The sequence below is a fragment of the Alligator sinensis genome, unplaced genomic scaffold (genome assembly GCF_000455745.1).
Source record: "Alligator sinensis unplaced genomic scaffold, ASM45574v1 scaffold707_1, whole genome shotgun sequence".
NCBI lineage: Eukaryota > Metazoa > Chordata > Crocodylia > Alligatoridae > Alligator > Alligator sinensis.
Window position 1 is genome coordinate 770,749 of NW_005842065.1, and position 11,287 is coordinate 782,035.

Here is an 11,287-nt window from a genome sequence, read left to right on the forward strand (position 1 = left end):
CAGCAGGAAGGGAAGGCTGCCCTGGTTTACATGGACTTTCTGAAGAGATTTCTGGCTTTGTGGCCTGAGGACTTGCACGAGTAGTGTCCTTCCTTGTAGTGCTTTGCCTCCCAAGCCAACTGGAGTGACACATGGCACTGTCTTGCTGGCTGTATCTTTGCTGCTGTGTGCTGGGGTAGGGCCAAGCTTCCCAGCCCAGCATGCCCAGTCTGGGTTCTCACTCTCTTTTTCTGGCAGGAATGTCTATAAAGATCTCCGTCAGATTGAGCTGGCCTGTGACTCCCAGGAAGATGTGGACAGCTGGAAAGCCTCCTTCCTCCGGGCTGGCGTCTACCCCGAGAAAGACCAAGTAAACGTTCATTTTGACTCCTCAATCTCCTCTGAAACAGGCCACTAAGGTTGCATGGATTTGAGGCCAGCTCAGTGGCTGCTGGTAGCAGCCTCTTGTGTCACTGGCATGCCTGTTAGAGTAGACCTTTAGCAGTTCGCTGCGGGAGGGAGTCCATAGGGCTGGGGATGGATTCTCCATCTTGCATGGCTGCAAGCAAGGACATGGCACCTTGCCAAAGCATGGGACTTAGGTTCACATGTTGAATGAATCTCATCCAGTGCCAGCTGGCAAGGGCAGGGGAGCAGGAACCTTTGGCCCAAAGGTTGGGTGTGTCGCCAGCCCCAACCTTGAGGGGTGTCTGTAAATGTCTGCATAGAGGCAACTGGTGAGATGATGCCCTTTGCCCATCTCCCCATGTTCGTCTGTTTGGAAGCACCTGTCCCCCCCAGCCAGGAGATCCCCAAGGTAATGTGTGGTACCTTTGTATACCTGAGCAGACTGAGAACGAGGACGGCGTCCAAGAGAACACCTTCTCCATGGACCCACAGCTGGAGCGGCAGGTGGAGACCATCCGCAACCTCGTTGACTCCTATGTGGGCATCATCAATAAGTCCATCCGTGACCTCATGCCAAAGACCATAATGCACCTCATGATTAACAATGTGAGTGCCCCAGCCCTGTTGCCCAGGCCTTGCACAGCACACATGGGGTTCCTGCATTTGGGGGAGGGGGGTGCAGGGAGCATCTTGGCTGTGGGGGTTCCCCCCTAGAGCATGTGCCTATGGTGATATGCTGTGTGGGGAGACATTAATCCTTCAGGCACCAGAGTCAGGTCTCTGCACCTGGGGCCAGAGTCCTGACGAGCCCTTGACTAAAGCTCCACACGATGGGGTTGATTCCTGGTTTGGTTTCAGGCTAGCAGTAGCACTAATGGGGTGACTGTAACCCAGTGTCTCTAGAGGCTTAACTCTAGACTAGTACTGGGGATAGAACCCAGGTGTCCTGGCTTCCCAGCTCCCTGGCTTCAGCCCCATTCAGTGTCACAACATCTACACCTTCATTGTCTTCTTGCTGCCCCACACAGACCAAGGACTTCATTCACTCAGAGCTACTGGCCTACCTGTACTCGTCTGCCGACCAGAACAGCCTGATGGAGGAGTCAGCCGACCAGGCCCAGCGCAGGGATGACATGCTGCGCATGTACCATGCCCTCAAGGAGTCCTTGAATATCATTGGCGACATCAGCACCAGCACGGTCTCCACACCTGTCCCACCCCCTGTGGACGATACATGGCTGCAGACCGGGAGCAGTGGGCACAGGTCTGGTTGCCTGAGGAGGCAGGGGCTAGAACAAGTGACACAGTGTACTGTAAGCTCAGTGGTGCCTGATGCCAGAGTCATGGGGGGGGGGTGGCTATTGCTGTGTGGCTTCCTCCCTTGAGAGACTGATGGCCTTTGGGTGCTGGGAGAGAGGGGAGCAGGGAGTCTAGTTGTGGGAGAAACAAGGCAGGATGCCCAGAATTGAGGGTTCAGAGAAGGAATCCAGTCACATGTGTCTGTTCCTGTGGATGCCCCTCTGGGATCTTGGGTAAGCTGCCTCACAGGGCCCGTGACTCTGTGGATGAGTTCCATGGCTCCAAACTCCTTAAATGCTAGAGGCTGCAAGTGAGAGGAATGGGGAAAAATCCTGGTCAGACCCAATTCGTTCTCCTTGTCAGCATCCACTCTGCTACTCTGTGACACAGGAGACTGGGCCAGATGGACTGAGGGTCTGACCCAGTAAATGGCAGTGCTTGTTCTTATGTTGTTTGTGGACATGCCCAGCCCCCAGTGGGTCCAGAAGGAAACAACGGTTGGAGCCTGACTCTGGATGGGGGCAAGAGCTGGGTGGCTCTGGATGACGAATCCCTCTTGACACTCACTCTCTCTCTCTCTCTTCCCCCATAGCCCTCCGCTGCATCGCCGGCCTCTATCTGCTGTGCTGCCACCTGGCAGGCCCCCAGCTGTGAGGGGCCCAACACCAGGGCCACCCTTAATCCCCATGCCTGCTGGGGGCCCTTCATCCTTCACTGCTCCCCCTATACCCTCACGGCCCGGACCTCAGAACGTATTTGCTGCTAACAATGACCCCTTCTCAGCCCCTCCTCAGATCCCATCGCGGCCGGCACGCATCCCCCCTGGCATCCCACCTGGCGTGCCCAGGTAAGAACATGGCACTCGCAGTGACTGCTGCTTCTCCCAGTCAGCAGCCACAAGTAGATAAGGGGGAAGCAGCATCCTGCCATGGTGGCAGTGTGGGTCCCCATGTCAGGCCTGGTTCTGGGTCATATTATCCCCATGGCAGTTGCTGGGCTGCATCTAAACTACAGGCCCAGAGGTGTTTCCATACAGTAGGGGAACCCTGAAGGCACCTATCTGGTCTCAAGGCAGAATCCCTGAAGGGGCTTGCTCCCCTGGTCAGCCTTGGAGGTGACAGCAGATAGGGGCTCCTCTCTTCCTGCCACCAGCCTGCTGGGCTGGGTGTCAGGCTTCTGCTGGCAGAGAGGAAACGTCCTGTAGGGTGGGAGCCTACAGCGTGTTCACAGGTAGCACATGGCAGGGGCCAGTTTGCCAAGCTGCCCACTCCATTGTCCAGGGTGAAGGCACTGGTAGTGCAAAGGCTTCTTGCTTTGCTTGCCCTCTTGGGGAGCAGTGGGCTGGAGTGCCCTGACCCTCCACCCTTGGGAGGCAGTGTAGCATAGTGGTATGAACCCTGGGTTCTCTGCTCTGTCAGGCTGTTCTCCTCCTGCCCTGTACAGTCGGATGGCTGTGTTGAGCATGAAAGCACCATGGGAGCTGAGGGGAAGGCAGCTGGCACTGCCAGGGAGGGTGGGGGGATTCTTGGGGGCAGGCAGCGTGGTGCCCTCCCACACCCTGTCAGCTGACTCCCTCCTTCCTGAATGCTTATGCCTCTGTTCCCATGTCTCATTCTCTCTGCAGCAGAAGACCCCCCGCGGCACCGAACCGGCCAACCATTATCCGCCCGGCCGAGCCCTCCCTGCTAGACTAACTCTCCGGGGGGGGGTGTCCTAGCGACTCCGTGTGCCTGGTGTGGCTTCCCCCCCACATACACATCTGCCACTTTCATTTGCCATCAGGGGAGTGGGGAGGGGGAACTCAGTTTAATCTATGTTACAAAGGTTACCACCATGATTGAGCCACAGCTGGTTCCTATACCCACAGCAGTGCCAGCCTCCCTCTCCTGGGTGAGAGCGCAGGCATGGCAGGTGTTGGTTGTACATACTGATTGCACCAGTTTGGGATGGGCTCTGTGCTCGTGGTCCTGCCTCCCCTCCTCTCTCCCCATCTCTCTGCTGTTCCTACACTAGGAAATGGGCAATTGGCATTAATGATGTGGGGGGGTGGAATCTGCCAGCCCCCCACGGCAGATCCCTCACAATAGGATGGATCCACCCCGCGCCCCGGCGTGGAACAAGCAGTGGAGCCTCCTGTTTGTCTCTTTGGGTTGAATATTGCACTTTGTTGGAGTGGAGGGAACCACATATTTGACAACCCCACCCCCCTCTGGCCTCAGGGTTGCCTGAATGTGTGGGGCATTGAGAGGAGAGCTCTGAACTGGGGACTGTCTCCTTGCCTTTGCCATGTGCAGAATCTCTTTCCGCTGCCTCTTGGGCAGATCAGATTGATCTCCGGCTTCCTCTTCCCTCCTGACACCCAGAATTTTTTTTGTATTGTTTAATATATTCTATATGAAACTGATTTCCGCCCCACCCTGCCCTAAACCCAATTTTTTTTTTTGGCTAAACTGATCATAGTCTATATTTCAATTTTATAGCTTTGAGGAAAATTTATATATGGAGGATGGGACTGCAAATAGCCGTGTTGCTAATAAATCTAATTCACCACAAACGGGGGCAGATGATCCAGGCTAGTCCTTTTGGCTGGAGGCACCAGTCAGCAGGGAAACCTCAGGTATTTCTCAAGGGGTAACAGGGTTTGGAGGGAGCTATTAAAGCAGCACTGTGCTGTATGCAGCATTCATAACCCTTGGTAATAACCAGCTATATCTGAAGCGGGTTTGAGTCCCACGCAGGGCAGGAGAGGAGAAGGGAGAGCCAGGATCTGGGAGGCAGGGATTCGTATCTCAGTTGTCTTCCCAACCCACTGGGGCAGCTTTTGTTTCTGGGAGAGCTCCCCATGTCCCTAGGCATCACTACGGCAGCTTAGCTGGTGTCCATGGAGGAGCAGAGAGAGCTGTCAGAGCCCTAGTATGTCCTGTGGCTGGGAGCAAAGCACGTAACTGCCAGCAGGGGCTGACTCCAAGCAAAGGTTCACATGGCCATGGTGTGACATAGCATCCAAGAGAGGCTGAATGCCCCATGAGGAGATCATTGCCACTCCGCTGGGAGGAGGCTTCTTGCAGGGGGCTTGTTTTGCCATTACAAAGGGTGCTTGGGAGAGCCCATGTGCCTCTAGCCCCCATGTCCCCTGCATCCCCTGCTCCTGTAACTTAGCCTGCAGTGCCTTCTCAGCTGCCTCAGCAACATGCATGGCTGTGGCTGTGGCCAACACAGAGGTTATACATATTGTTAGAGATAGTCTGATGTGGAAAAACTCCCATCCCCTGGGTGGCTTCTAGCTCAGCCCCTGCTGTAAGCAAACCACTAAGGGTGGCACTAGGTGCCTATCTCTCTGTGCCCACAGGGTCTGGATCAGGTCAGTGCCTGCCTGCCTTAAACACCCTTTTGTGTTAATGTTACCATAGCAGCCTGGTTCCTTGCTGCCTGCTGGCAAGGAAGGGCTCCAACTTGGGACGTAGGCAGCAGTTAATAACTCCTCAGGATACCACGCTGTGGCCACTGTGCCAAGGGACAGAGGGTGCCAAGGGCTGGGTGACAAACCACACCCCCTCTGCCCCCTCCTTGCAAGCCATTGGCTGGTGTAACTTGGGTCTGACAGCTGGGATGGTGTTGGTGCCCCCCACCCCTGGAGCTATAGCAAGGTCTCGCTAGCTTGGAAGGCAAGGCCGTTTCCTCCCTGCTACCATCAGCTCTGATCTCTCAGCCTTTTCATGGTGCTATGGCTATTCTTGTGGCCTTCCCAGAGCTGCCCAAAGGCCCAGCTTGGGGTTTTTTGTTTGGGGTTGTTGTTTTTTTTGCCTCTACAAAATGCAGCTGACTGTGCCTCCTGCTGGTGCTCACTGCTGTTAGCACTTGCAACACAGGACCCAGGACTTGCCCCATCTCTCTCCTACTCCTTGGTTTGCCAATGTGTAAGTGCCTCCGTTCTGTATCCTATTAATAAACTAAAAAGAAAAAAAATAAAGGGAAAATTCTGCTGGTGAAGGTTTCTGGACCTGTGGTGTTTCTGTCTCCCCGTACCTTCCTGTCTCCTCTTGTCTGTTCCTTAAGCATCTGGATGCTGTTGGGTTGGAGAGAGCTTTGCACTGCTTGTATGCCCAGTAGGATGCCTCTGAGAGTTAGGAACTCTATTCAACTGCCAGGCTGAGCCCTCTTGAAACTGCTTTCCTTGCATGAGGGAGGAAGTTTTACCCCCAGGTGCCAGAGTCCCCGATCCAGGGCTGGGACTCTTTGGCTGAGTGACTTAAAAGCACAATTTGGGCTTTCTGCCCCGTGCTGTCAGAGCCCCTTCTCCCTCATCAGCCCCAACAACTCTCCATCCACAACAGCCAACCAGCTGTGGCTGTGTGTGGCTTCAGCTGTGTTTATGGGAAGATTTGGCTCGGTTGCTTCTTCAGCCAGGCCCTGATGAAGCTGCCTGCTCCCCTGGTGCAGTGGCTGACAAAGCTTCTGGCCTTGCCAGCCCCTTGGAACAAGACCAGTGAAAGGCAGCGCTACTTGTCATTCTGCAGGTGACAAGGCCTATCTTGCTTTCACACCCACAGCCAGCTCTTGCTGACATGTGTGGGAGGCCAGGACCCAGCTTTGGCCCCAGGCGTGGTGGTTCTTGCACAGAGTGAGGGTGATGGACCACCCCAGAGCCAAGCAGGGAAGGAAACAAAAGCAAGGGTCTTCACTGGACCACTCGTCTCAGCACCTTGCTTCTGCTCTTCTCGGCCTTTCCCCTGAGCTGCTCCTCATCCCTTTCCCTGTGCTCCTTACCTGCTGCCAGCTGAAAATAGATGCTGTTCTTTAGGGATCTTTTCTGCTTTCTCCTGTTGCCAGATCTCAGCTCTGAGGCTGAAGAGAATCCAAGCCCTGTTTTGCTCCCGTTTCTGTGTCCGACCTCCAGCCAGGGTTGGGCTGTGAGCTGCTGTGGCAGAAGCAAGGCCGTGCCCTGTCCCCAAAGCAGTTGCATGTTCTGCTCTAAAACATCTGACTTCCATGATGTGGCCCTGTGAAGGTGCCACATCATGGCAACAGAACAACAGAAGCCCCGGCCCAAGAGAATCCAAGCCCTGTTTTGCTCCCGTTTCTGTGTCCGACCTCCAGCCAGGGTTGGGCTGTGAGCTGCTGTGGCAGAAGCAAGGCCGTGCCCTGTCCCCAAAGCAGTTGCATGTTCTGCTCTAAAACATCTGACTTCCATGATGTGGCCCTGTGAAGGTGCCACATCATGGCAACAGAACAACAGAAGCCCCGGCCCTCCTGCTTTGCAGACAGTGCTGGGAAAGGCATGCCCATTGCCCTCCATCGGCTCCCCCTTGCATGGATGACTTGTCCCATTGATTTCACAGGGTTAAAAGTTTAGGCTGAGATCTTCCTGAAATCACAGCCTTTGCTTGGAGTGTTGTGGCCGTCTATGTAGAAGTGTGAGGGAGGAAATCAGGTGTGAAGTTTAAGTCTGGAAGAGGTGATTAGATTGTCTTTTCTGATGTGGTTGAGGGGCCAGAGGGACTCACCTCTGTTGATCTGAGTAATGGTTTTCTCTAGATGAGCCAAAGCATCCAGCTTTCCATCTCAAGACTACCAACAATGGAGAACCCACGACTGTCTTCAGGAGTCAGCTTTAAAGACTCCCAGGCTCTCCACAAAATGTGCGGGTATTTCTAATCTGGCTCTAACTTCCACTAATTGGAAAACTGTTCTGTGGTAACTCCCTCCAGGCCCAGCATCTTGGACGCCCTGAATCAAGACTGACAGACTGGGCAGTGGTGTGCATAGTTCTGCTACAACAGATGGAGAAGTGACTCCATCTACTGTTGAATGGGTTGGGGTAGAGCACAATTACTGGTTCCATCCTTTCTCCAGCCCTGAACTTCTCTCCCGTTGGTTGCCATAGCCTTACCTGCACAAGTGCTGCTGTGATGGTTAATTGATCCTTGCAAGTGCATCAGTTGCTATTGATCACAGGGGTTAAGGCTACGGCCTCTGAATCAGACCTTCTTGGACCTTTTAATGCTGGAGACTACAAGTGAGAGAGGAACAGTGGAAAAAGTCCAGGTCAGACCCAGTTCACTCTCCGTTTCAGCATCTCTCTGTGACAGGAGACTAGGTGAGGTGGACCTAGGGGCTGACCCAGTAAATGGCAGTTGTGTTATGTATGGGCAGGCAGACAAATCAGTTTGATTGATGTTGAAGGGTGTATGAAATAAATTGAAGGGATTATCTTTGACTGAAGGAATCACAGGACGAGGGGAGCAGGACATGTTTTGAGGGGGTGATGGAGAAGTAGCAGCTGATTCCTTCTGGTTGGTATGAATGAGTGAGGCTTTGCCTGGCTCAGTGTAGCCCCTTGAGCTCTGTGGGAACCATTGGCTCCAGCTTTGCCAGACAGGACCTTGAGTCACAGAGCCCGTGTGCTGCCATGAGGCTTGTCAGCTTTGGGCCTCTGTTTCCATGCTGTGGCAAGAACTGGGCAAATGCTGCTTGTGAAGGTGATTGCAGCAGGGAGCTGTTTGTGGCAAGATGTGGGGTGGGCAGCTTCAAATTTTGGATCTAAGCCATTGCTGGTGTCCTGCACAGGGTTAGCCAGACAGGCTCCTTCCCCTCCCATGCAGAGGCTGTTCTGCTCTAGCAGCTCTCACCGCTTTGCCAGCCATGGTCTCCTTCCTGTCTCCTGACCCCCAATAACTGTAGCCTGAATGCATTTAAATGCCACGTTCTCTCTCTCTCTGTCCTCTTGTGACCAGGCGACCAGCTCCATCTGCTCCCTTCCGGCCTTTCTCCTGAGGAGCTGCCTCTCCCGAAAACCATCTCCATTGAGCCAGTTGCTCCTAACCCATGGTAACTTTCCTCGTGATTTCTACCTGGTCTTTCTGTTGATACCAGCCAAGCTCCAGCCAGAGGAGAGATTTGATCACCACCTCCCGTTCTGCAGAGGTTCAGAGGGGATGTCATGTGGGCTCTGCAGCATCTCTTATGCTAACTGCAGATGATCCATGCACCAGAGCTCTGGGGAACGGGGTGGGGGCAACAGTGGCGGGGGCTGTATAAATGCATTTGGCATCAAGCAACTCCCCTCCAAGGAATTCGTTAAGGAGGGAGAGAGCACATTGCGATCCTCCATGAAGAGAACTCTGCCAGGCCTAGGAACAGCCAGGATCTCCAAGTCAGACTTGGCATGGCTGGGACGATGGATCAGGTTGCTTTCTTCTTACCTCAATCGTTGTATATATTCTAATGGATAAACAGTGCTCCTGCCTCAGGCTGGCTCCAGCTCATGTGGCTCGTTGCCTTCTTAAAATCGCCATCTCCATGGGGGGCGGGGTTCAGCCCCAGACCCCCTCAACTCGTGGACACAACTTTTTTGCATTGACCTGAAGGAAACCTTTTGGCCCCAGCAGGTTTCTTCTTCTCCTCCCTGTTCTGGCTGGAATGATGTACAGGCCCCTTCTCCTAGCCCAGTCCCCTCCCAGTGCCTGAGAACTTCTCTCTGTGGGCTGACCTCCTGCGTTTGTTCTCTGCACAGAACAACATTCACTCACCATGCACTGCTTCCATGGTAGTTGATGTTATCAGGCCTGAGCTACAGGTTCTGCTTGCTGAATCCAGATTTCTGTGCCTCTGTGCTGAATTCCCCAGGTTCCACTTTTATTTATGGTGACTAATAGCTCACCCTGTGCAACTGAGCCACATGCTTGTGTGTATATCTAAGTCTGCATCTTTTTTGTCCCTGCACTTGCTAGTTCTGGGACATGATGGGGGAAAGGACTGGTTCTCTGCATCTGAAATATCAGTCTTAATGGAGAAAAAATGGAAGTTCTTCCCCCACCCCCTTCTGCCCAGAGCGGGAGCTTCTGGCAAAGAGCGGGATAGAGATTCTCATTCTAACAGCTCACTTGCAGATTTGAGGTAAGAGGATGGTTTCTGTGTTGCAGAAAGGTCCTCCAGTCTCCATGGTCCTGGCTTTGGGGCAAGCCTGCCCAGAGGTGGTTACCTCCCCTCTGCTCTGCTGTTTCACAACAAGGCTGCAGCATCATCTAGGAATTGGGTAGTCCATATCCCGGTGGTGGCCCATACTTCTCACAACAGCTGCCCTCTGCGTGGGAGTCTTGGGCCCATGAGGCTGTTGGCTTATATGCTGCTAGGGAGCTCTCCTCAGATGCCCTAATTCAGCAGTTCCTAAACCAATGATTCTCAGCCAAGAGGCCTTGAGAGACTTTCGGGAGTGCTGTGCAGTGTTCAGTGCTGCTAGATGTGCAAACAAGATGCACGAGAGGAACCCAGAGATGTCAACTAGGAAGCTGTAGTATCAGACCAGTTGTGGTCTGTGCCTTTTTTTTTGGCAGTGGAAAGATTGTGATGGCATTTTTCTGCAGTAAAAAAAGTGTGTGAAAACAAAGCTGGCATTCTCTGAGGGGGGCCTAGAGGTTGATGTCAGGTTTCTTGAGCCAAAAAGCAGAGCAGCAAGACCAAGGGTGCGGGCAGACAGGCCAACCTTTGGTTCTCTCCAGTCTCTGAGAGGCCTCAACCTCTTCTGGCTGCAAAGAGAAGCTTCAAGACAAGAAAGGAGCTGGCATGGCACCAACCCAGAGCCTGAAGCAATAAGTCTGGCACTGTGAATCCCCTGTAGAAAGCCAGCCCGGGGAATGACAGGAGGGAGCAACAGGATCTGCTCTGCAAGCTGCTGTGCTGTCAGGAGCTTGGGGAGAGGGCTGGGATAAGCTCAGGCTTCAGTTTAGGTCCCTGATGTGTTTTGGCTGAGGCAGGACTCCACAACCAAGTGCCAGGCAAGGAGATAGAGCCCAGCTGGTGGAGGAGCAGTGAGCAGAGGGGTAAGAAGACTATTATTGGACCGCATTCCCTGAGTGCAGCTGTTGACATGGCTGGTGCCTCTGTGTGAGCTGCTAAAATAGAGCTCCAAAAAGCTAAATGTGGGAGCCAGGGGGCCCTAGCTGGCCTGCAGGACAGACACAGGTAAGAACAGTCACACTGGGGATGGGGATAGGAGTGTCTGCTCATCTGCCCAGGCCTCCTTCCCTGTCACGCTCAGCTCCTGCATTGGGCTAGCATGGGTATGGAGTGCCAGTGCTGCACAAGGGAGCAGTGGGGCAACTCATGTCCAGCCACCCCTGACCCTCACCTCAGGGGAACTGGGCATTTACCTACAGCTGGATCAGCTCAGAGCCAGGGCAAGAGGTTGGAAGTGGTTGAGCACTGCCCCAAGTCACCCATTCCAGCGATTCCCAGCATAAGAAATGAAATGGGGGAGAAGTGTCTTGCACACAGGACCAACCAGGTCCCCAGTACAGCCAAAGACAGGAGACTATCTCATGGGGGGATGGGTTTGCTCTGCCCTCACTTGTCATTAGGGGGCCAGGAGCTACCTTGCTCTCAGCACCTACAGCCATGACAAAGTTCTTCAAGGTTTCCTCTTCCTGCTTCCACACAGTGCCCCCAACCCTGCTTGAGAATTGCTGAGCTTGGCTGATATGCACTAATAAGCTGCTGACTTCTTATGATCTGGATCTCATTGATAGCCACCTTTCCACTTCAGCCAGGAAGGACCAATGTGGCAAGTAGCAGAGGTCACTACAGCCCTGTCAGCTGTCACTCT

At 53.8% G+C, this 11,287-nt stretch overlaps 1 protein-coding gene across 19 annotated transcripts in view; it reads left to right on the plus strand.

The window, feature by feature from the left end:
• DNM2 (dynamin 2) overlaps positions 1–9,138 on the plus strand; it is a 53,166-nt gene extending 44,028 nt beyond the window's left edge. For 6 of the 19 annotated variants that reach the window (XM_025203882.1, XM_025203886.1, XM_006023369.3 and 3 more), the window contains 5 exons: positions 238–349; positions 826–993; positions 1,416–1,651; positions 2,279–2,533; positions 3,311–5,676. In XM_025203882.1, the coding sequence (XP_025059667.1) occupies positions 238–349; positions 826–993; positions 1,416–1,651; positions 2,279–2,533; positions 3,311–3,380 (841 nt within the window). In that variant the 3' untranslated portion in view covers positions 3,381–5,676. Of the gene's footprint in view, positions 1–237; positions 350–825; positions 994–1,415; positions 1,701–2,278; positions 2,534–3,310; positions 5,677–8,420 lie in introns of those variants that run through there. The other 13 variants (XM_025203884.1, XM_006023370.3, XM_025203890.1 and 10 more) reach the window with 7 other exon arrangements.
• Positions 9,139–11,287: the final 2,149 nt, after the last annotated feature.